The following is a 24588-nucleotide window of genomic DNA, read 5'->3' as shown; positions in this document are numbered from 1 at the left end:
CTTGCCCAAATTGAACTCTAGAAAACTGTGTCCTCTAACTAATTCACATTGTCTTAGTAAATAGGGAATATAGCATCTCTTACAAAGGCCAGGAGAAGCCCAGTAAGATTAAAAAACATTCTCTGAAACCTACTTTGATCTCAAGAAGGTGAGGTCTAATTGTTGAACCACAGGAAAGTGCCATTTTTTTTTTTTAAACGTTTTATTTATTTTTTTGGGACAGAGAGAGACAGAGCATGAACGGGGGAGGGGTAGAGAGAGAGGGAGACACAGAATCAGAAACAGGCTCCAGGCTCTGAGCCATCAGCCCAGAGCCCGACGCGGGGCTCGAACTCACGGACTGCGAGATCGTGACCTGGCTGAAGTCGGACGCTTAACCGACTGCGCCACCCAGGCGCCCCGGAAAGTGCCATTTTTGAGTTGACGCGAGGTTGAGATTGGCAATCTCATGGTTTAACTGAACAATTGGCAGGGTATCTGGCACAGGGCAGGTGTCCCTCAAAACAAAAAGAATTCCCAAACCTATATCCCAAATGCAGGGAGTATTCTATAATATCCTAAGGCAAATGTATCTCAAACACATCTTAATATTATTTTTTAATTTTTTAAATGTCTATTTTAGAGAGAGAGAGAGAGAGCAGGGGAGGGGCAGAGAGAGAGGGAGACAGAATCCCAAGCAGGCTCTGCACTGTCAGCACAGAGCCCCATGCAGGGGCCACACTCATGAACTATGCGATCACGACCTGAGCTGAAACCGAGTTGGACGCTTCACCAACTGTGCCACCCAGGCGCCCCAGGCAAATCTTATTTTTAAAAAATTAGGATTTAGACCTTGTAAACTCCTAAGACAATCTGAGAAGCATTGAGGGGCAATGTCAAGAGTGGGATCAGGAGTCAAATGGGCTAGATTTAACACCTAGTTTTATAGCTTATTTTATTCCTGTGTTGCTGGACAAGGCAGGTGGCTCTTACTAAAACAGCCTGCCCCACGAACTTCAATTTCTGTGTTTGTAGAGAAAGAATAATAATAACAATCTTTGTGATACACCGAGGTAACATGCAAGTCAAAAGATTTTATAGGGGCACTTGGGTGGCTCAGTTGGGTAAGCTTTGGCTCAGGTCATGATCTCGTGGGTTGGTGGGTTCAAGCCCCACATTGGGCTCGCTACTGTCCACGTGGAGCCCGCTTGGATCCTCTGTCCCCACTCTCTGTCTCTCCCCTGCTGCACTCTTTCTCTCTCAAAAATAAACAAACATGAAAAAAAAAAAAGGTTTTATAAACCATGCAGTGCATCACAAATGAAAGGTAGTGCTCTTAGTATTTTAGCACCTATTCCCAAATAGAACTGTCTGGGGCAGGCATAGGAATTGCCTTTGGCAGCCGTACAAATGCAGTAGTCACTCACCTATGATCAGGCCACAGTTCACCCCTGAGGCTTGTCTTTTTCATCTTTGAAGATAGTGGGGGGCATGGAATTGTCACCAGAGCTCCTTCAGGCACCCCCCCTTCCAGTTCTGTGAGATGAGGAAATTCTGATTTCTTATGCCATAGGAGTGACAAGTTCTTGTCACAGGCTCTCTCCTTGGCTGCTGGACTCCTTGAATTTTAAAGGCAGAAGGCATTTCTTTCTTGTGCATGAGGAGCATACGTATTTTTCTTTGTCTGCAGCAGGTTTCGTTTGGGGAACAGGGCACTGGGACCTCCCACCTTGCCCTGGCCCAGACGACCCGGTTCATAGGCCTGAAACACCATCATCAAGTTTTAAATGCACAAACCAGAGGAAAGTGCTCTGTAAACGGGAAAGTACTAGATAGATGTGGATCTCTGTTTTTGCTGACAGTTGGAGTTGGCTCCCCTGACAGGTAATATATAGCCCTTCACTAGCGGTGCCTTTTTTTTTTTTTTTCCCCTCCATTTGTAGCATTCTAAAATCTACCTCGTTGAAGAAACAACTTTCCGGTTGTCGTCTCTCCCTTAGCTGGTGCCCACGTTGGTGTTGCTGTTTTTCCTTAGCTGGTCTCCAGGTAGCCAGGCCTTCATCCACACCGTCTATGGTACTTTCTACTTCTTTCAGCTAGGCCATAAAATAGATTAGAAGAAAAAGGAACCCAATTACTTTCTTCCACTCTCTCCCACTTGTAACCCTTCGTAGCCTGGATTTTCATTCCTCTCCCTTGAGGCCTTTAAAAAAGGGGAAGAGGGGAGAGGAGACCCTAGAAGAATGGGATTTGGGAGGAGAACAATGCTGTAGAGAGGACTGGGAAAGAGGGTACGATGAGAACCCTACAGAAGGGATCGGGCCTGTTGCTGCCTGGTGTCCCCATCCCCCACCAGGCCTGTGCCCCAGTGCGAGCAGTTCCCCAGAGGCTGGAACAGGAGGGGGTGCAAGATGAGGCTCCGTCTGCCACCAGGAGCAGGGCCGGCTGGCCGGCCTGTTGCTAAGGCTACATCTGCATCTGCATGCAGGGAACGTGGTTAGGACGAGGAGAAAGCCTCCGGGGTCCAGGAGGCATCCCTTATTTGCTTATCTGGGTGGCTAATGGTGGGGAAAACATAGAGCAGAAGACAGTGCAGAACCTGAGAGAAGGATAGGGTGGAAGGACTGGTAAACCCATGAAAAACTAAACCAAATGACAACAAGCAAGAAGAGCTAAATCCAGGAAATGTAGAGGAAAACCGGTATATTCTCAGATTCTATGATAACTAAGTTCTGTATCACACAAAAGACGTCGAAGGTAAAATCCTTAAAAAGCTAATTCCCAAGCAATGATCAACGTGTTTAAATTAAAAGCAATGGTTTATGAAGTCTCCTGAACGCATTTATAATGGAATTCAAGTTCTTACTCTCTTTAAAACAAGCAAACCCTCAACATTCGGAGAGCGATGTGACTTGCAGGAACATACATCAGAGGTGAAACAGAAGCAGAGACAAACAAGTTTACTTCCAACTGAAAAGAAACGCCATTTCCAGGAGTATCAGGGGAAAGGTGGGAGAGAACTGGGCTCCGACTGTGCAGCAGAAACAAAGAGGGAGTGAGTCTCAGGGTGCGTGTGGGAGGCCAGCGTGCCTGCCGAGGGGCGAGGGAGTCAGCAGGCACTGGCTGACCAGTGGCTGACCCAGGCTGTGTGTTCAAGGAGACTCTTGGCGTCACAACTTGAAGACCTTTCTTTTGGACAGAGGTGGATCGGGAAGGGGGGTGAGGCTGAGAGCTACATGAGCTGACAAAGGTGAACGATGAATGAGTTGCTTTTGATGTGTGAAGGCCCCTGGGAAATCCGACTCCTTCCAACGTCAGGAGTTTTATTTCCCTGGGGAGGGAAGCTGTGTGGGCTCCTGGCGATGCCTGGCTTTCTGTGTCCTGTGCTGACATTGTTGATCTTTGGGGACCGTGTCATCAGGAGGTACCAAGCCTCCTAGCACCTCTGTTTTTTCTAAAGGCGTCGCGGTGGCAGGAACCAGGAGCTGAGCTATCTAGCCTCCCTTGTGGTCATGTTCTCCCTCATGTCTCAGGGGATTTCTTCCTTATTTCAGGGAACGGGGTGGCTGTTAGGTCGGGCTCCTCAGCCTTCCTGCATCCAGTTCTGAGCCCTCACGCTGGGGCCCCTGGGAAAGACATGGCTGCTTGTAGCCTCACAGAAGCACCGTGACTGTGTAACCCATGTCCACCCCCTTTTTTCTCTTTCTCTTTTTCTTGCTTAGACATGATGAGGTGGGATAGAGGGAACACAGGGAGAACCAACAAAGGCTGCTGAGAATGGGCCTCTGCTGCTTGGAGGCTTCCTGGCTTGCCTCCCTCTGAGAAGGGAGCCCAGGAGCCAAGTTCCCACCAGGGCTGGGGGTTAGTTGCAAAGGATAGAGAAGGAAAGAGGATTCACAAGACCTTTTCTGATGCAGGCGTCTCCCCTCTCTCCATACCAGCTCTCTCTCTCTCTCTTCAGACTTCCCCCAGCTCTTAGCATAGTTGCTTTGCATTCTCCTGTGGATTCCTGCAGAAAGGAGGCCTGGATGTTATTCCAAATAAAAAGCTGTTATCAAAAGCTGCTGGCAGACTGATCGGGAAATAATTTTTAGTTCCTGCACTGAGTACCATTCATTTCTTGATTTCACCCGTTTAGCTAAACTTTACCCTGGGGAATGTTTTTTGCTCGTGGGGGTTGGAGGTGAGAGGTTTTCTCTTGGAAAATCCACTTTGGTGAGGAGGTAGAGTCGGAGAAGTCATTGCTTTTATTTTCTCTTTCCTTCCTTCCTCCCTGCCTCCCTCCTTTCTTTCTTTTCTCCCTCCAATGAAAACAGACTTTAACATCAAGACATTCTGGGCCTGTGGCCTTTTCTTGATCTTCCAGCCCTTGCTTTTGGCTAAATAATCCCAGTCCTTTACCCCAGGCTTTCCCTTTCTAACTCTAGAATCTTCTTTAACCCTTTTTAAGATTCTGCTTCTTCAAATTGGAAGTTTTTCTAGTGCTGAATCACAATATCAAATTCCATTTCCAAAAAGAATTCCCTCTGGTTTTCACCTGGGGATGGGGCAGGAGGAGTGAGGGGGTGGAGAGGGGGGAACGAGGGGCAGAGGTGGGTGGGTGTGAGGGCTCTTTCTCTTCCTGGAGGCCTTGGCCCTGACTCTCTCCCCTGGTCACCAGTGCATTTGCACCAGTGAGTCATGACCCTTCTCATTTTCTTCCTTCCATACTGAATAGATATTGAGGCTTTCTTTATTTTCTGTGACTTGCATTTCTAGATGATGCTTGCAAAGTGTTCATTTTTCAGGAAAAGGAAGTGGTAGAAATAAAGTTCTGCATGGTGATCATTAATGGAGATGAAAATTAAACATTCAGGCTCAAGACATACAGAGCGATTGCCCTCTTATGGGCGATCTGAAAGGTTTCATCATCGCTGGTTGTTATTTTCATCAGGGGCTCCCTCCTCCTCTTAGTGCTTCTCTGACTTTGGATCTGGCATTCTTTCCCTTGCGCAGGGCTCTTTCATTAAGCTGCCTGTCTGCGCTGAGACTGTTGGGGGTCTTGCTCTGGCCCCAGCTGGGACGGTGTCACTGCTAGGCCAGTGTGTTCTAGGACTTATGTGTGGGATATGTCTGGGAGAGAAGGCTCAGCTGGGTTCGAGAGAGAAGGTTCCAAGTCTTATAGGGATTGGTGGGTAGTGGGTGCCAGTGAATTCCGTCATGGTCAACCTGTTCAGAAACCAGGAAGGAGCCTGTATGTGTGTGTTTAGATGGATATTAAACTCTGTGGAGAAGAGACTATAAGCATCTTACAAGTTATATACTTAGAGAATAACATTTTGCTTTCAGAGATTTCAGAGTCTCCTGGATATAGTAAACCGTAAACCACGAAAACAGCCCAACCCTTAAAAATGCATAGATTGAAATAATCTGTCAGACTTGGAATGACTGAATAAAGTCCCAGCAATAACTGAAAATTACAGGCTTATGTGAGTCTCAAAGATAGCCTTTGGGAGTGTACGGACAGAGGTCTCATTGTCTGCAAGGACCCTGCTGCTTCAGGGGTCCCCCGGGCCATCCTCTTTTGATTTTACAGACTTCTTTTTTGTCATACAACAGTCCCTGCCCCATTCACCCCAGGATCGAGCCCTCACAATTACAGTGAGTTTTGTGGGGAATCCCTCAAAAGGCTTTTTCTTATCAAAGCAATAAGCAACACAGTCATTCCATCTCAAGCCCCTGCTTTTGCTTCCCTCAGATCGATGCTGAGGAGAGTTGACTATTCACGGGGGCTGCCTAATGGTTTGGCTGTGAGCAGTTTCTGGGGAAGGCAGACCATAATGGTAGAGAGAGAGAGAGAGGCCGCAACCAGGTTGTCTTTCTTTCCTGGGAACTTCTTTTCTGAGGCAATTGAATGAGACCTTTGCAGGCGAGGGTGGTGGCCTCTCCTTCAGAATGCCTGGCCTGTTTCCCAGTGTGAAACATTCCCCAAATATGCAACTTTGCAAGCATCCCGGCTGCCTGCCGCCCGGGAGAGCTGGCGTTCCACTGGGGGGGCGGGGGGGGGTGTGTGTGTGTGTGCCGGGGCGGGGGCATGGGGCTCCAGCCCCTTCGGCAGCCCCTGCGCTCGCCAGATGCCAGCAAGGCCCAGCCCCTGGTTACATCGTCCAGGGAAAGAATCTGTCCAGCAGTCTGGCTGTGACAAGACCTTGAAGCTTCTCTCTCTCTCTCTCTCTCTCTCTCTCTCTCTAAATCCCCTCCTTCATTCAAATCCAATCCTATAAAAAGGCTTTTGTTGAAGGAGCAGCCATGGCATCTTGGTGCACGTCTGTGTCACTGCCTTCAGTCTTTCCAAAGATGGACAGAAAGTACATCGTTAGTTGAATTCCTGAGCAAACAGGTCTGAAAATTGACTTGGAGGGAGTAGAGGTAACCGGCGGCTGTCACATGGCATTTGTTGGGGCTGCAAGTGAGGAAGCCAAGGAGGAAGAGAGCTGCTTGTGGTTGGTAAGAAGCCCTCTGCCAGGGAACGCCTGGGAAGCAGGGTCCTTGCTGTGTGTCTGGGGAAGGACCTGCTTGAGTGGGCGAAGCTCGGACCGCCCTGGGCTATGGTTGCTTAGACGTGCGTTTGGAAGCTGCAGTTAGCAGAATTGGGCACTGCGTAGATCCCTTTGGAAAGAAAGGGGCTCTGATTCCTTTACCATCTCTTGGGGAGGAAGCCGCTTGTGTGTGCCTCGCTCAGGCCTCCCTTTGTGGGTTCCTACAGGATAGAGCCAGGACTTGCGTCCTACCGTGGCATTGTGCTCCCTGCGCACGGCTTTGTGTGTCGGAAATAGTCACGTCAAAAGTATGATCAAGGAAATGACCATTCATTTCTCCTTGGTCTTCAGATTTTGCTTGATTTCGTCTCAGCTCTGTGCTTTTGAACCTCCCCCCACAGTCTTTGTTTCAAGGAGGCCACCGATGAAGGGACCTAGAAAGGGGGTGGTTTTCTGGGTTTTGCTGATTGTCATTCTATCATTTGCTTATTCAATTTGATGTTCTTTTGCTTTAGCGTTAAGTGCATATGGCTGTCCAGAGCAAAAACAACCAAGCCAAAAAAAAACAATGCCCAACAAATTATAGATTTTGGCATTCATAATAAGCATTCTTTCCCATGGCTTAAATTTATTTTTCTCGAAGCTCAGTCCTTCGTCTGCTCGAACTGTGTGCCATTGTTCTGTTTTGGGGTTTCTTCATTTTCAGGCATTTGGAGTAGGATACCACACACTTTTTTTCACCCTCTTTTTTTATGTGTCGGTACTCTGCCACCTTTGACTTTTTTTTTCGCTTTTTGCCAATAATCTGTGAATGCTTTCTGGCTTCTTGCTTCTTGAAGCACATCCCTGCTATTACTCCCTTGGCTTTTCCCCTAACTCTCCCCTGGTGCTTACTGTTCTCCCGCGCCTGTTTTTCCAAATCCTGCTTCCAGTTACCAACCCCACAGAGCGGGGCAGCTGGGGGCTGTACAGCCAGGTGCACCAGGTGTAGGTCCTCACTCGAACACTCCCTAGTTGCGTGACCTGGGACTAGTTAGTGCTCCTTTGCAGACTTCTTTGTCCTCAGCAGTAAAAGGGGACAATCACAGTACCTCTGTCAAAGAGCCCTCCAGGCGATTAAATGAGTTAGTACTGGTGAGGTGCTTAGACCTTAGACTGACATCATTATTGTTTAGCTTGGGCTTCTTCTATTTCTAATGAAGGGTTTATTGAGAGATATTAGCTCTTGGGAAAGAAGACAATGGAGGAGAATGGGTTTGATGATGTGATGGCGGTATTTCAGTATGTTTGTTTCTATAGGACTTCTGGTCCTTCATGATATAAAGGAAGAAAGTCCCTGTGGACCCTAGACTGGTTTCTTGAGGTACAATTCACATGTCATACAGTTCACCCATTTAAAGTGTACTGTTCAACAGTTTTGGGTGTACTATTAATTTTAAGTTTTGGTAAAATACATAATTTTGGTAAAACATAAAATTTGCCAGTTTAACCATTTTTAAATGTACAATTCAGTGACACTAGTTACATTTATAATGTTGTGCGACATCACCTCTATTTCCAAAGCTTTTTCATCACCCCAAAGAGAAACTCTGTGCCTATTAAGTAGTAACTCCCCATTCCTTCTCTCCCAGCTTCTGGTAACCTCTGATCTGCTCTCTGACTCTATGAATTAACCTATTCTAGATATTTCATGTAAGTGGAATCATACAGTATTTGTCCTTTTGTTCTGGCTTACTTCACTCCGCATACTTATTCCAAGGTTCTTCCATGTTGTTGCACACATTGGAACTCCATTCCTTTTTATGCCCGAGTAATATTCCATTGCCTAAGATATACCATTTTTTGTTTATCCAGTCATCCATAGGTGGACATTTGGGTTGTCTCCACCTTTTGGTTCTTGTAATAATGCTGCAGTGAACATTGGCATACAAGTATCTGTTCAAGTCCCTGCTTTCAATCTACCTCGGAGTGAAATTGCTAGATCGTATAGTAATTCTATTTTAGCTTTTTCAAGAACTGCCCAGCTATTTTTCTGGAAAGCAGTTGCTTTTTGATCATTCTCTATTCTTGTATTCCTCTCCTTTGGTGTTTATTTCCCCCAGATTTCACTCCATTCTGTCTTGTCATCCAAGTTTCCTTATACTTCCAAGCAGCAGACATATTCTTGTCTACCCTCCAACGATATGTTTCCCCTCCATATGTCTGAGGGAACACCACTCTTTTCTGTTCCTCATCAACTGGTAGAGCATATATAGCCCACTGTGGCCACACATCCACCTGGTCACTTGTTGTCTAATTGTCCAGGAAAGGGGAGAGTATACGTAGAAGGTCATCTACAGGCCTCAGTCTACTTCGACTGGAGATGGTTTCCGACACCCAGATGCCCCTAAAACCTTTAAGGTGTGGGAAATCAGTGATGTGGAGCCAGATACCCTCTAAGATTTCAGTCCTCCTTAGGCTCCTTCACCCCTGCAACACCTTGCTTTGTTTTTCTCCATCAACTTTGCTTGTCTTTACAGGCAGTTTGACCACTCTGTCCGGCCGGAGAGTTGTTCTCCACTCTTCATTTGCTCACAGTTTCCCCGCTTTTCTATGAGCAAGTGAATTAATTAACGAATACTCCAACAGCCTGTAAGCCTGCCTCAGACAGCCATTCTGGTTGTTGGGTAATTGTTAGCTGGGGTTTCTGGATGTCATTCATCTCACAATCGGGCTCCTAATTAATCTCCGCACCATTCTCACCAGAAGAAAGGCTGATGCGGAGAAACATCCCCAATTACCATGAGAAAGGAAATGTCAAGAGCCCCGTTGAGTTTTCCTGGCATCCACCCCTCGTCTCAGATGAAAACCGCCATTAACGCGCTGAGGCAGCTTGGCGGGCAACCCTGAAAACTCGAAGGTTGTGCGAGTATGAGGAGCCCCAGACACCCGGACCCAACTCTGGGAGGAACCTGCAGGGTCCGTGCCCTTGTGTAGGAACACCAATTGTGTTTCCCAAGATCGCGTGGAGAGTCTCGGGGCTGCGTGCCCAGCAGAGTCTCTGCTGTCCCTGCAGCCAGCAGGGCAGTTTTAATCTGGAAAAGCTAAAGGTCTCCCCTTTTGTCTGTGTTTTTGTGTCTCTAGGACAAAAGATCCTTCATCACCGAAGTGACGTTTTAGAAACAGTGGTCCTGATCAACCCTTCAGATGAAGCAGTCAGCACTGAGGTAAGCATCTGGCTCTGCGGGGGTCTGGGGCAGGGCCTCACGCGGTGGACAGAGACCACCATATTGGAAGGGCAGGGGCGGGTGGGGCAGAAGGAGGACGCAGGAGAGGAGAAGTTCTTTACCCCCAGTCAGCAGCTGGTTCTGTATCTGATTACCATGCCAGACTGCCCTTCCCGATGAGGACAAGGTGGAAGATGCTAGCCAGAACCAGAATACTTTGTATAGTCAGGGGGATATGAAATCTTGGGTATTTATGGAGGGTGTGCTGCCAGGATAGTGTCTGGCTGGGATGTAGCAGGGGGAAATAGACTGCAAGCCCTCAAACCAGGACATTCAGCACACAAATTTGGAGGAAAATGGTATCTTGAAGCAAACCCCCTTCAAGCCATTCTGCTCCCCCTCTAATCACCACTGAAAGGAGGATACATGGCTATCAAGAGTATAGGCTTTGGTGCCAGACTCCCTGGGTTCTGCCACTTTTTAGCTGGTGGCCTTGGGGAAGATTATTTATTGTCTTTTTGTCTCAGTTTCCATCTTTGTGAAATGGAGGTCACAACAGCACTTAGCGTGTTGTGATTAGAAGTATCAAATGCTTAAAACAGAGTGTGTAACCACTGGAATATAAATGTTGGTTGTTCTTATTAATATTATTATTACTATCATTCGAAATCGTTGCCAAAAAGAATAGCTGGGTATTTCAGAGACTACTGGAAGATTAGAACTTGGCTGAAGCCAAGAATCCCTGGCCCCCTCCAGGTCAGAGGAATTGATATATCTCCATTTCCCACTTCTTTTATTACAGTTTAGTACTGTTGAGATTGGGTTGCTTCTTGGACATTAAAGTTGCCTTAGTCCCTGGGGGACCTTCATTATCCACAGCATCTCTTCTGCTCATGCTTTGAGCCTATTTTTAAAATTTGAGAAATAATCCACATACCATAAAATCCATCTTTTAAAGTGTGCAATTCATTGGTTTTTAGTATATTCACAAAGTTGTGTGCTCATCATCGCTGTCTATTCCAAAACATGTCTGTCGCCCCTCAACAGTCCGAAACCCATTAGCCAACAATCCCTATTCCTCCCACTTGCCAGCAAGCACTAATCTACTTTTTGCCTCGGTGGATTTGCCTGTTCTGAGTATTTTGGATAATGGAATCATACCATATTCTGTATGGCTTATTTCACTCAGCATAATGTCTTCAAGAGTCATCATATTGTAGCATGTATCAGTTTTTCATTTCTTTTTTATGGCTAAATACTATCCCACTGCATGGATGTACCACATTTTGTTTATCCATTCATCAGTTGATGGACATTGGGTTGCTTCTACTTTTTGGCTATCATCATGTAGACTGTTTTTTTCTTTTTAAAGATTATTTATTTGAGAGAGAGAGAGAGAGAGAGAGAGAGAGAGAGAGAATATAAGCAGGGAGGAGCAGAGAGAGAGGGAGAGAGAGAATCCCAAGCAGGCTCCACACTGTCAGCACAGAGCCCGATGTGGGGCTCGAACTCACAAACTGAGATCATCACCTGAGTCGAGATCTAGAGTTGGATGCTTAACCAACTGAGCCATCCAGGTGCTCCTATGTAGACTGTTTTCATCCCACTTCCACTGGCTCCAGATCAGCAGGACCTGTTTGACGGTCCATGAAGGCACAAGGTTGAGGCACTTAGCAGGGTAGTAGTCTCTCTCTGACTAACAGAATCAGGAAGTAAGGACAACTTGAAATGGAAAAAGGAAACATGAGGAATTTCTTTAAGGAATTCAGGCTTGCTTGAACAGTAATTTGCTAGAACAGTTACTTCAGCCCATGTGTGTTTCCTTGATCAGAGCTTAGGGTTCTTGGGGGCCATGGGTCATATCCTGTTTACTTTTATATCCCTCCCTTGGTGTCTAGCATGCTGCCTGGCAATTTGTGCTGAACTGAGCTGTGATCAGAACGAATACCTTGGTGCTTGGAGCAGCGTGTCTGCTGAAGGACAGGCTGGCTTCCTGCCACTTAAAGAACAGAGAGTTCTTTCGTGCAAACTACTTATGATTCTCTTTAAAAGATTCCCATTTGCTGCAGCCTTTTGTTTATGTTCAATGTCGGGCACCTTGCTGATCCCACTGGAGCTGGCGTTTGGAGATGAGCTTTTGGTGTATGGCTTGGAAGGAAAGGGGTCCTGTAAGGGAGGGCCTGACTTGGGACCCTCATTGGGAACCTGTGCTTCCTGAAGCAGCAGTCAGGGGATCTGGACTATACTTGCTGACTCAACCTGTGAGATATCCCTGAGTCTCATAGGCTGTGTGCTGCTAGCAGACACAGCTGTGGAGCAAATGACTGCCAACTGTATAGACTGCTTTGAGAAAGGCAAGGAAACTAGGGGGAGTAAGTCAACTACCACGGCTGGCTTGGCCATCGCAAACATGGAAAATGGCATTCCTGGGCGAGCTGATGACCATAGTCGTTGGCTCTGTCCAGTTCCCTCGGGAAAATGAATGAGTTTCATTGGTAATAGATTTCAAGCCCTACCTGGGCCAGCCCTGTCCTGAAAGTGGAATGGTGGTGTTGGATATGGCTCACGTCCTGCTCCCTGTGCTTTGTTTCAGGTGCGCTTAATGATTACTGATGCTGCTCGACACAAGCTGCTCGTGCTGACAGGACAGTGCTTTGAAAATACCGGAGAGCTCATTCTCCAGTCCGGCTCTTTCTCCTTCCAGAATTTCATAGAGATTTTCACCGATCAAGAGGTGGGCTCCTGTCTAGAAATATCTAAGCTTTACAGTTGTTTGCTTACAGTTGTAGCCTTAGGCTCCACTTTGAAAGCACTGGGTGGAGCTGGGAGAAGGGGAGGGAATGTCTCACCTTTCAAATAAGTAAAACTGCATGATATGACATATGACAGTTCTGTGACTCATCACCAAAAGAATTTAGAGCACCCATCTATAATGAATTGGTACCATTCTTAATGTGCTGGAGATACCAGTGGAGGGGGCTTAGATGGCAAAAATGATGGAGAAAATTGGAATGACAGGGCCAAAAAGAAAACCCAGGTTTCGTCTTCTCTGAAAGACTACTCCAAAGATCTCTTGGACTTTTGGTAGGATTTAACTGCCCTGATCTCTTTTCAAATTTGTATTTACTTTTCCTGGTCTAATTATTTCTGATTGGTCTTACTCTTCATGCCTGGTCCCAATGTTTGAACAGCCCAACAAAGGCAGGGCTCAAAAAGGAAGGCAAGTAGGAAAATGGGGCATATCCATGCCCCAAGAAAAAGATGGTTAAGGTCGCTGGACTAAACCTGGGCATTAATATTTCAAATAAATAAATCTGATTCGGTGATGATACAGGTGAGGTGTTAAATACTATAGGACATTAGTGGTATCTGGTAAAAATCAGATTGAAGTGTTTAATTTGGTTATTTCTGCTGGAGAATTTATTTTGGCTGGGAAAATTCTCTTTCCAAAAAAACTGCCTCTTTCACTTTGTTTCTTTGTTTATAGTAGTTAGACACTTCAGGGGCCACCAGCTTAGCAGGTTGGGACCTGGCCATAGTGGACGACAGGTTTCTACATGGAGGGGTTGAGGGATGTGTGCACGGAAGGAGTCTCTGTGTCCATTTGAAACCATCTTCCTGAGAACTTCCTGAGATGCTGGCCCCTCTGTCTCCCGCGTGTTGCAAAGGGCCATCTGTCTTTCTGCATTTAAGCTTCTTTAACCCTGGGGTTCAAAGAGAGGTCCCTGTGTACCTGTCATCGCCGGCAAGAGCGGTAAATAAACCTCCCGGCTTTGTTTGGCTTGCCCGGAGGCTTTGTGAAAGCTCTGGCCAGGTGACATAACAGTGTTTCACTCTCCCCCCACTGGGGGAATAAAAAACTGTGAAAAGGAACATTTCACTTAACATTTAAAGCCCTGGCTTTCAGAAGATGTGATGTCAGCTGGGTTCTGAGGCAGACAGCCCTGGCTCCCCACAGCAAGAAGGGGCCCCAGGGTACACTCATGGCCCCTTTACCTTACCATCTTTACCACTTGAAAATGAAGGCTTTTGCCCCATCTTTCTCCAGAGCTTGTTATCTGTCCACCTCTAAGGCTACTAGAGTTTAGCCTGCATGATTGGAAATCGCTGGACTAGACCAATGGTCACCATGATTGCCTACTATGGCCTTGGAAAAAGGGTTTGAGTTCAGAATGAGTCAGTAACAAAGCGACCGTGAAGGTCACTGGTGTTTAGTTTTGTTACATTTATCCAGTCCTTGATAGATACTAGTCACTCCACAGAAACCAGAAACACCATTTAGGAAAAAAAAAACAAAAAAAACAAAACTGCAGTTTTTTAAGAATAAGAATAGCTAAAAATAAATGGACTGAAAAATATAATTATCAGTACATTTTGAGCTTCAGATTTTGGGAGTCTTAGTCATTGGAAGTCAACTACAAAACCAGAACTTACAGATAGAACAGTCATCTGGCTGACCCATTCCTCCCTGAAATCCGAGGATGTGAAATCACATCTCCTGGGACATTTTTCAGTCTGTCTCTTAGTGAGTTTTTCCTTATTTGTCTCACTGTATCTTCAAGGAAGGAATGTGCTCCCTTTTCCACCTGGTGATGTCTCTGATACCCTTCACCAACACTGCCAGTTTTTTTTTTTTCCTTCAGAATAATTATTTTCAGATCTGCACACTGTTCTTCATAAAAGAAGATAGTAAAAGGTTCTTACATTCTCTGGTCACTCTCAACCAAACCTGGTGGCAGGATGAGATGGATATGGGAGAAATTCAGGAGTTGTCTTGGTCATGTTTCAGTGCCTTGGCATTATGAGACAATTGGATACATGAGTTGAGGGCTCAAGGAACTCAGAGCTGAGCTGGAGATATGTGTAAGCCATCAGCATATTATAAACCAGATGAAGTGATCTAGAGACAGAAGCATATTAGAAGAGAAAGGGGCTCTAGTCTAGCATTTAGAGGTCATGGCCAAGGAGAAGGAGCCAGCCATTTCAGTTGGCTTCTTCATTTGGTTTTAGTCTAATTTCTGTAAAATGCCATGACTCATACTGGACACCGTACTACAAGGGTCACTAACCGGGTTAGGATTGTGTGTCAGTGATTTCTGTAGTTTTCAATGTAATCATCTTTTAAGTCTGAAGGTAACTTTTGACTGTCAACATCCTAATCAAATGTCAGTGGGGAGGGAATGCAGGCTTTAAGGAGTGCTGTCATTTACATAAATTGGGGGCTCCCCTTAAGAAAAAGAAAACAAAATTATCAATACACAGTTAAGTACGGGGCTTTGGGAGGGGACCATGCCAGTAAGAAGCCTTGAAGTTTAAGCGTCTTTAGCTTTATGATCAATCCATTTTACTGTCAGCTAAAATCCCTGAGTCTTTTTCATGAGTGTTGTTGTTAAGTCGCATTTTCCAATCCTGTACTTCATGCAGCTGGTTTATTGGACCCTGCATTTATCCCTTTAGAATGCCATCCTGTTAGAGTTGACTTAGCCATCATCATCCCAATGTCAAGGGCTTTTGTAAATGTTTTAGTTCTGCCATCCCACATTTTACTATGCCTCCCATTTGCAGGCCACCTACAGATTTGATAAGCATGTCTTCACCATTTTTATCCATGTCAGTGCTCACCAGGACATAGATGAGCCCTAGGGCAGCCCATCATAGACCTCTGTCCAGGTTGACACTAAGCAGCAGGATTTATGACTGACTTCAAATCCATCTAATTCTGCTATCACACTGTTCAGAGGTCTTATTAAACGTCTTGCTAAAACCCAGAGATACATTGTCCACTGTATTTCCTCATTAGCCAAGCAAGTAACTTAATCACAAAAGGAAATGTAGTTAGAGTAGGCCTCGTGGTTTAGAAATTCAAGTCTTACTTCATTATCTGCAGTAAAGCCATTTATTTCCTATATCTTCCTTCCTCTTCCAGTATGCCTGCATTTAATTAGAAAAATTAGTTAACAAAAAAGACTGTCTTTGCCCCAGTATTTCTTCCAGCCATGTCTCTCATCTCTATTTGTGGGAACAAGGGAAGGGTAGTGTGCTTGAGAAGCATTAGCAGGCTCACGTCACTTCCAAAGCAGCCACTCCCGGAGGATAGTACATATTGAATTGGCCAAGTTCAGTGCAGTTTAACAAACATCTATGGCGCTGATGGTGTATGAGGGAAACACAGATCATGATACAGAGTTACGAGGATGTGTTTCCTTCTGTTCGGGAGCTTTTACTATAATGGGCTACACTACCTACTATGATGATAATTTCCAAACTCTTTTAGAGGAAGACTGTTTCAGAGTCCCAAGATTTACTCACAAGTTTCCTTGCCGCTGCTAACACTGTTGGCTCCTTGCGGTTCTCCTCTATGAGTTGCGTAAGCATTGAGTGAGTAGACACTCTTAAGACTTAGTCTTTGTCCTGAGGCTCTCACTCCAGCATGCCTGTTGGTATGCAGGTCTGGAAGCTGGCTTGGGAATGGGAGGAGGCAGGGGCTATTTCTGCTGTGTAGCTCCAGGACTGTGGCAGTTTTTCCTCCTAATCCATCTGTCTCCTTCACGACGGCCTCTCTGTAGCCCTGGCCTCTGCATCCCTAGCTCTTCATGCCTGGTATGCTGCTGCTTCTCCAGAGGGACCAGATTTTCCCTTTCTGAAACGAAACCTGTCCAGTGCTGACTTTCTTTCCTGCTTTCCCTTGTATTCCATACTTTTCACCAGGCTCTCTACGGTTTTTCAATACCCTTGACTTCCTCAAAATTCTGTGCAAACTTGCTTTCTTTTGGGGTCACATCTTCTTTGTTTCATAGGAACTTCCCAGCCGGAAGTGAAAAGATGGAAAGTAGGGAGGTATTCCTCAAGTCTTTTTACCTTCTCCTTGAACTTTGTGATTAGAAACCCTCTACACACAGCTAGCTCGTACCCTTAGCTACCATACCCCACAGAGGGAAATTTCAAAAACTGAAATGAACTAAACTGAATTTTAAAATCTCACTATTAAAGACTCAACAGTTTGAGTTTTCCTAGATTTCTCATGTAAAATGTATTATAAAGCATGAAGAGTTTGTATGTACTTTACGTGAAAATGAGGATTGAGAGAACCCTATTTTGGCTACAGTAATGGTGATGAGGGTCTAAGCTAATTATTGGACGACAAACCCTATTTGGTGCTCATGTTTGCTTTGGTCAGCAGATAATTTGAGTGAAAGCTCCCCCAGATGTGCTTTTCTTTTTCTTTTTTTTTTTTCTTTTCAGTTTTCTTGCGTTCCAAAATAGTTGATATTTGAAATTGTTAAGTCAGAGGTAAACAGCAAAGTCAAAGGCTTCTTCTTCTTCTTTTTTTTTTTTTTTAATAATTTATTGTCAAGTTAGCTAACATACGGTGTAGTCTTGGCTTCAAGAGTAAATTCCCATGTACTTACATACAACACCCAGTTTTCATACCAACAAGTGCCCTCCTCAATGACCATCACCCATTTTCCCTGCACCTCTACCCCCACCCCCATCAACCCTCAGTTTATTTTCTGTATTTGTCTCTTTTTTTTTTTTTAAAGGATATTTATTTATTTTTGAGAGAGAATGAGAGAGAGAGAGAGAGAGAAGGGGAGGGGCAGAGAGAGGGGGAGAGATTGGATCCAAAGTAGGTAGGCTCTTTGCTCACTGCACAGAGCCCGACATGGGGCTTGAACCCACAAACCGTGAGATCATGACTGGAGTCGAAATCAAGAGTTAGACGCCTAACCGACTGAGCCACCCAGGTGCCCCTTTATTTAAGAGTCTCTTATGGTTTGCCTCCCTCTCTGTAACTTATTTTTCCTTCCCTATGGTCTTCTGTTAAGTTTCTCAAATTCCACGCATGAGTGAAAACATGATATCTATCTTTCTCTGATTGACTTATTTCACTTAGCATAATACACTGTAGTTCCATCCATGTTGTTGCAAATGGCAAGATTTCATTCTTTTTGATTATTGAGTAATATTTCATTATATATATATATATATATATATATATATATATATATATATACCACATCTTCTTTATCCATTCATCAGCTGGTAGACATTTGGGCTCTTCCCATAATTTGGCTATTGTTGACAGTGCTACTATAAACAGTGGAGTACATATACCCCTATAAATCAGCACTTTTGTATCCTTTGGATAAATACCTGGTAGTGCAATTGCTGGGTCATAGAATAGTTCTACTTTTAATTTTTTGAGGAACCTCCATGCTGTTTTCGAGAGTGGCTGTACCAGCTTGCATTCCCACCAAGAATGCAAAAGAGATCCTCTTTCTCTGCATCCTCGCCAACATCTGTTGTTGCCTGAGTTGTTAATGTTAGCCATTCTGACAGGTGTGTGGTGGTATCTCATTGTGGTTTTGATTTGTATTTCCCTGATGATGAAAGATGTTGAGCATCTTTTCATGTGTCTGTGAGCGATCTGGATGTCTTCTTTGGAAAAGTGTCTATTCATGTCTTTTGCTCATCTCTTCACTGGATTATTTGTTTTGGGGTGTTGAGTTTGATAAGTTTTTTTTTTTTTTTTTAATTTTTAATGTTTATTTTTGAGAGAGAGACAGAATGCAAGTGGGGGAGGGGCAGAGAGAGGGAGACACAGAATCCAAACAGCCCTAGGCTCTGAGCTGTCAGCACAGAGCCTGACACGTGGCTTGAACCCACAAACTGTGAGATCACGACTGGAGCTGAAGTCTGACTCTCAACCGACTGTGCCACCCCAGTGCCCTGATAAATTCTTTATAGATTTTGGATACTAACCCTTTATCTGATGTTTCATTTGCAAATATTTTCTCCCATTCCCATTGTGATCTGAAAATATGTGTGGTATGATCTCAATCCTTTTATATTTTTTGAGGGCTGTTTTGTGACCCAGTATGTGATCTATTTTGGAGAATGTTCCAAGTGCACTTGAGAAGAGTGTGTATTCTGCTGCTTTTGGATGAAAAGTTCTGAATATATCTGTTAGGTCCATCTGGTCCATTGTGTCATTCAGAGCCATTGTTTCCTTACTGATTTTCTGCCTGGATGATCTGTCCATTGCTGTAAGTGGAGCATTAAAGTCTCCTACAATCACAGTATTGTTATCTGTACACTTATTTATGTTTGTGATTAACTGATTTATATATTTGAGTGCCTCCACATTGGGGGCATAAACATTTATAATTATTAGATCTTCTTAATGGAGAGAGCCCTTATTTATGAAATAATGCCCTTGTTCATCTCTTGTTACAGTCCTTGTTTTAAAATCTAGTTTGTCTGATAGAAATATGGCTACTCCAGCTTCCTTTTGACATCCAGTAGCATGATAGATCACTCACTTTCAATCTGCAGGTGTCCTCAGGTCTAAAATGAGTTTCTTATAGGCAGCATATAGATGGATCCTGTTTTGTTTTGTTTTGTCTTTATCCATTCTAATACCCTATGTTTTTTGATTGGGGCATTTAGTCCATTTACATTTAGAGTGATTATTGAAAGATGTGGATCTAGTGTCATTGTGTTACCTGTAGGCTTTGTGCTTGTGGTGAGGTCTCTGGTCCTTTGTAGTCTTTGTTGCTTTCTACTCACAGAGTCCCCCTTTAGGATCTCTTGCAGGGTTGGTTTAGTGGTCATGAATTCCTTTAATTTTTGTCTGGGAAAGCCTTTATCTCTCCTATTCTGAATGACAGCCTTGCTGGATAAAGGATTCTTGGTTGCCTATTTTTCCTATTCAGCATGTTGAATATTTCCTGCCATGCCTTTCTGGCCTGCCAAGTTTCAGTGGACAGGTCTGCTACTACCCTTATGTGTCTACCCTTGAGTTAAGGCCCATTTGTCCCTAGCTGCTTTCAGAATTCTCTCTTTATCTTTGTATTTTGCCAGCTTCACTATGATTTGTTTTGGTGTTAACCTGTTTTTGCTGATTTTCAATAGAGTTCTCTATGCCTCCTGGACTTGGATGTCCTTTTCCTTTCCTGGATTAGGGAAGTTCTCAGCTATAATTTGTTCACCTAAACCTTCTGCCCCTTTCTCTCTCTTCTTCTGGAACTCCTATGATAAGGATATTATTTTGTTTCATTGAATCACTTAGGTCTCTAATTCTCCCCTTGTGGTCTAGTAATTTCCTTTCCCTCTTTTCTCTGCCTCATCATTTTACATAATTTTATCTTCTGTATCACCTATTCTCTCATCTGCTTCTTCCATCCTTGCTGTAACTGCATCTAGTTTATTTTGCATCTCATTTATAGCATCTCTTAATTCATTGTGATTATTTCTTAGGTCCTTGATCTCTGCAGCAATAGATTCTCTGCTGCCTTCTATGCTTTAGTCTTATGACTATTATTCTAAATTCATGTTTAGATATGTTGTTTATATCTGTTTTGAGCAGTTCTCTGGCTATCACTTCTTCCTGGAATTTCTTTTGAGGAGAATTCTTCTGTTTCATCATTTTGGCTAGTTTTCTGTCCTTTGTGTGTTTTAATAGCTTGTTGTGTGTCCTGCACCTGTGAGTACTACTACATTAAAATGGGGACATACACTGTCCAGGGCCTGGCACTTCAGGAAGTGTTTTTGGAATATGTTATGTGTTCTCTGTTGTTGTGACTCGGGTTGCTTTCTCTCCCTACTCGTAGTGGTGGATTGTTTGGACCTTCCATCAGGTGTGCTTTGATTTGTGCCTAGAAAAAGTAAAAAAGGGGGGAGGGTTGGGGAAGCCTACCCCATACAAAGAGAGGAATGAAAGGAGCGGAAAAAGAAAAAAAAAAAAAAAAAAAAAGACCAGGCACAGAATCAAAGAAACTCTAAGGCTTAATCCAGAAAGAGAGAGAGAAAGAGAGAAAAATAAAGAAGGAGCCACATAAAGGTATCAACAGAACAGAGTAAAAATGCCTGATTAAATAACCAGAACAGAAAAAGAAAGAAAAACAAAAGACATATTTATATATAGCAGGAATTTACTATAAGTCAAATCAGAAACTATGAGCCTGATTCCAAAGTGGGGGGCGGGGGGAGGAAGAAGAGGGTAGAAAGAAAGGAAAGAAAAAGTGAAGAAAGAAAACAAACCCATCAGCCTAACATACAAAACTGCAGGACAGTTGTCTGTTGGTGTCTTGGAACCTGTGGCTATGCTGGTCTGGAGGAGGGGCCCGCGGGCTTGCTCAGTGTCAATCCCACTCTGGTAGATATGCAGTTACCAGGCACGGAGGGGCGGGGCTTGGTGTAGGCGGGTCTGCCTCCACTGGGGACCACTGTCCCCGTTTCCTGAAGCCCACTGAGTTGGTGACAGGGAGGAAAATGGCAACACCCCAGTCTCTCCTCCCCGGACGGGGTGTCTCAAACCACGCTGTTCAGGCAACCTTCCCAGAGCAGCACAGGTGGCTGGCTTGCCCCTGCTGCATAGTCTCCCAGTCTCCTGCACCTCCAAGGTGCTCAGCTGGGATTCAAACCCCGATGTCTTAAAGGATCCTGCACCACACGGACCTGGTTCTTGGGGTAGCGCCACTCCGCCCAGCTGACAAAGGGCCTCTTGGCTGGCACCCGAAGGGTCTTTTATCGTTGGGGGCGGGAAGCAATACACCTTCTTCCCACCATACTCAAGGGAGGAGACTGTTCTCTCCCAGGGAGCCCTTGAGATCACTACTGAGCCCTGGGGCCTGCTCCTCTTCCCCCACCCAGGTGCATGCATTCCGCGGCAGCTCGGGTTCAGAGAAAGTCGCGCACCCCTGAAAACTCCGATCTTTAGCTCCTAAGGCTGTTTTTAAAGTAGAAACTGGCACACTCCATATTTCTCGTTCTCCAGTGTGTGTTCTGAAGAGGTTTTTCTCCGGTCCAAACAAATACCACACTTCCACAGCCTCTCTCTCTTCCTGTTGTCTCTCCACAGAAGGGGTTCCCCAACTCCGTGCCTAGGCTTCTAATTTTCTCTCTCCCACTTCACAAACATGCACCTCTGTCCCCCCAAGCTGTCTCTTTCCTTCTGTGGAGATTTTTCTGTCACTCCGCAACCTCTATTCCTGGCTGTTCCAAGTGTTCTGGCCTCAATACAGCTGTGTTTGAGAACAAGGGAAATTCCGGTCTCCCTACTTGTCTGCCATCTTAACTCCTCTCCCAAAGGCTTCTTATTTTGCTATCTTGTGACCCTTCACATAAAATGTAGGACAGATACACTAACAAAACAAAAATGGCCATTTTACGTAATCTAATGTAGGAAAATTCAGAGTCTATACATGATCCCTCTACAAATACGCATACGAGTAGCCACACTAGGAGGTTGTGTGAGACAGAGGACACTACTCTAAGACCGGAAGGCAAGAGTTCAGACCTGCTGGCTTGGGGATGCCGGGGCCAAGTACAGTCTTTGCGTTACCCTTTCATAGTTTAACATCAAAGACACAGAGCTCTTTTCACTTGAAACTCTGGGCTGATTTATGAGCTTTGCTGTAAGTGATAGAAGAGTGCAGTTTATAACATGATTCTTCCTCACTATTTACTAAGCCAAGACCATGAAACATATGGTTGTCATATGGAGTGAGAAAGAGAATAGCATTTTTATTAAACTGACATTCTCTGTTTTTATTCCAATTTACTCTTCTACATTCCCATCCTATGGTAGTAAACAATGCATTGAAAAAGTTTTGAGCCAAATTTGATCTTAGCCACTCATATCCAGTTTGCCCTGAGAAGAGCAGGAGTTGTGAGGGAGTAGAATGTCTCACCTTGAATTTAAACATGAGCAGACGGATATAATTATCCAATTGCTTTAATCATCATGACTTCAATCAAAGTATTTGTATTTGCAGAGAATCTACTGGGTGGACCACTTATGTTTTAAAGATGCTAGAATCAGTAATTTTTTGTTGTCATGTGCAGTCTAGAACTATCTGTCTCCAATGGGAGGAAAATCACATCAAACTTTTGTCTTTCGTATCTACCAAATTCTAAAAGTAGTCAACAAGTGTACTAGATCTAAATTCCTTTAGTGTGTCAGTAAGGCCTCTTTGCCGAGCCCAATGGAATAAAAGAAAACACTTTATATAAGTGGTGAAATGATTCACATAGGCTTCCCTGTGATTGTTTAAAGGGCATTTTTGCATGGCAGGTACCTGGGAATGAGATCCAAAGTATTTCCTAACTGCTGTGGCACAGGCACGATTATTCAGATGGTCACTGGTCCTAGAACTGGAGCAACGGTCTGGAGTTCCCCTCCTGGGCAAGAACAGATCCATAGGGGTCCCAGAGGAGGTGCTGGTGGTGAGGAGGGGTGGTTGAGGCAGAAGGGAGTGGTAGGAGGGGTCAGTACAGAGGCTATTCACCTACCATAATGGAAATATTTCTGCATTTACCCAACTAGCATCTCTGAAATCAGCCCTGTGCACACCCAATGATCCTGTAATAGTTAGTAATGGATGGAGGTGATGGATCAGTGATGACAGTCACTTAAAACTTTTCTTTCTTCCTTTATTATTATTTTTTTAAATCCCAGATTGGGGAATTACTGAGTACTACCCATCCTGCCAACAAAGCCAGCTTAACCCTGTTCTGTCCTGAAGAAGGGGACTGGAAGAACTCCAATCTTGACAGACACAATCTCCAAGACTTCATCAATATTAAACTCAACTCAGCTTCTATATTGCCAGAAATGGAAGGACTTTCCGAGTTTACTGAGTATCTCTCAGAATCAGTGGAAGTCCCATCTCCCTTTGATATCCTAGAACCTCCCACATCGGGTGGATTTCTAAAGCTCTCCAAGCCTTGTTGTTACATTTTTCCAGGAGGGAGGGGCGATTCTGCATTGTTTGCTGTGAATGGATTCAATATGCTCATCAATGGAGGATCGGAAAGGAAATCCTGCTTTTGGAAGCTCATCCGACACTTGGACAGAGTGGACTCCATCCTACTCACCCACATTGGGGATGACAATTTGCCTGGAATAAACAGCATGCTACAGCGGAAAATTGCAGAGCTCGAGGAAGAACAGTCCCAGGGCTCCACCACAAATAGTGACTGGATGAAAAACCTCATCTCCCCTGACTTGGGAGTTGTATTTCTCAATGTACCTGAAAATCTGAAAAACCCAGAGCCAAACATCAAGATGAAGAGAAGCATAGAAGAAGCTTGCTTCACTCTCCAGTACCTAAATAAATTGTCCATGAAACCAGAACCTCTCTTCAGAAGTGTAGGCAATACCATTGATCCTGTCATTCTTTTCCAAAAAATGGGAGTTGGTAAACTTGAGATGTATGTGCTCAACCCAGTTAAGAACAGCAAGGAAATGCTGTATTTTATGCAGCAGTGGACTGGCACCAACAAAGACAAGGCTGAACTAATCCTGCCTAATGGTCAAGAAATAGATATCCCAATTTCCTACTTAACTTCAGTCTCCTCTTTGATCGTGTGGCATCCAGCAAACCCTGCAGAGAAAATCATTCGAGTCCTGTTTCCTGGCAATAGCACCCAATACAATATCCTGGAAGGACTGGAAAAGCTCAAACATTTAGACTTTCTGAAACAGCCACTGGCCACCCAGAAGGACCTAACTGGCCAGGTGGCTGCCCCAGCTGTGAAACAAGTAAAACTGAAACAGAGAGCCGATAGCCGAGAAAGTCTGAAGCCAGCCGCAAAACCACTTCCTAGCAAATCTGTGCGAAAGGAGTCTAAAGAAGAAACCCCTGATGTCACAAAAGCTAATCATGTGGAAAAGCCGCCCAAAGTTGAAAGCAAAGAAAAGGTAACAGTGAAAAAGGACAAGCCAGTAAAAACAGAGACCAAACCTGTAGTGACTGAAAAGGAGGTGCCGAGCAAAGAAGAGCTGCCTCCGGTGAAAGCTGAGGTGGCCGAAAAGCAAGCCACAGATGTCAAACCCAAAGTCTCTAAGGAGAAGACAGTAAAAAAGGAAACCAAGGCAA

The 24588-nt window shown here is 44.6% G+C and overlaps 1 protein-coding gene across 1 annotated transcript in view; it reads left to right on the top strand.

Annotated features, from left to right (window-relative positions):
* MAP1B (microtubule associated protein 1B) overlaps window positions 1-24588 on the top strand; it is a 102074-nt gene that overhangs the window by 63517 nt on the left and 13969 nt on the right. Inside the window, 4 exon segments of the mRNA XM_040451086.1 lie at window positions 9621-9703; window positions 12297-12437; window positions 23166-24585; window position 24588. The exon segment at window position 24588 is cut by the window's right edge and continues 4904 nt beyond it. Coding sequence (XP_040307020.1) covers window positions 9621-9703; window positions 12297-12437; window positions 23166-24585; window position 24588 — 1645 coding nt within the window.

Source organism: Herpailurus yagouaroundi, unplaced genomic scaffold (assembly GCF_014898765.1).
Source record: "Herpailurus yagouaroundi ecotype Mexico unplaced genomic scaffold, PumYag 29, whole genome shotgun sequence".
Lineage (NCBI taxonomy): Eukaryota > Metazoa > Chordata > Mammalia > Carnivora > Felidae > Herpailurus > Herpailurus yagouaroundi.
This window is presented reverse-complemented; position numbering and strand designations above follow the sequence as displayed.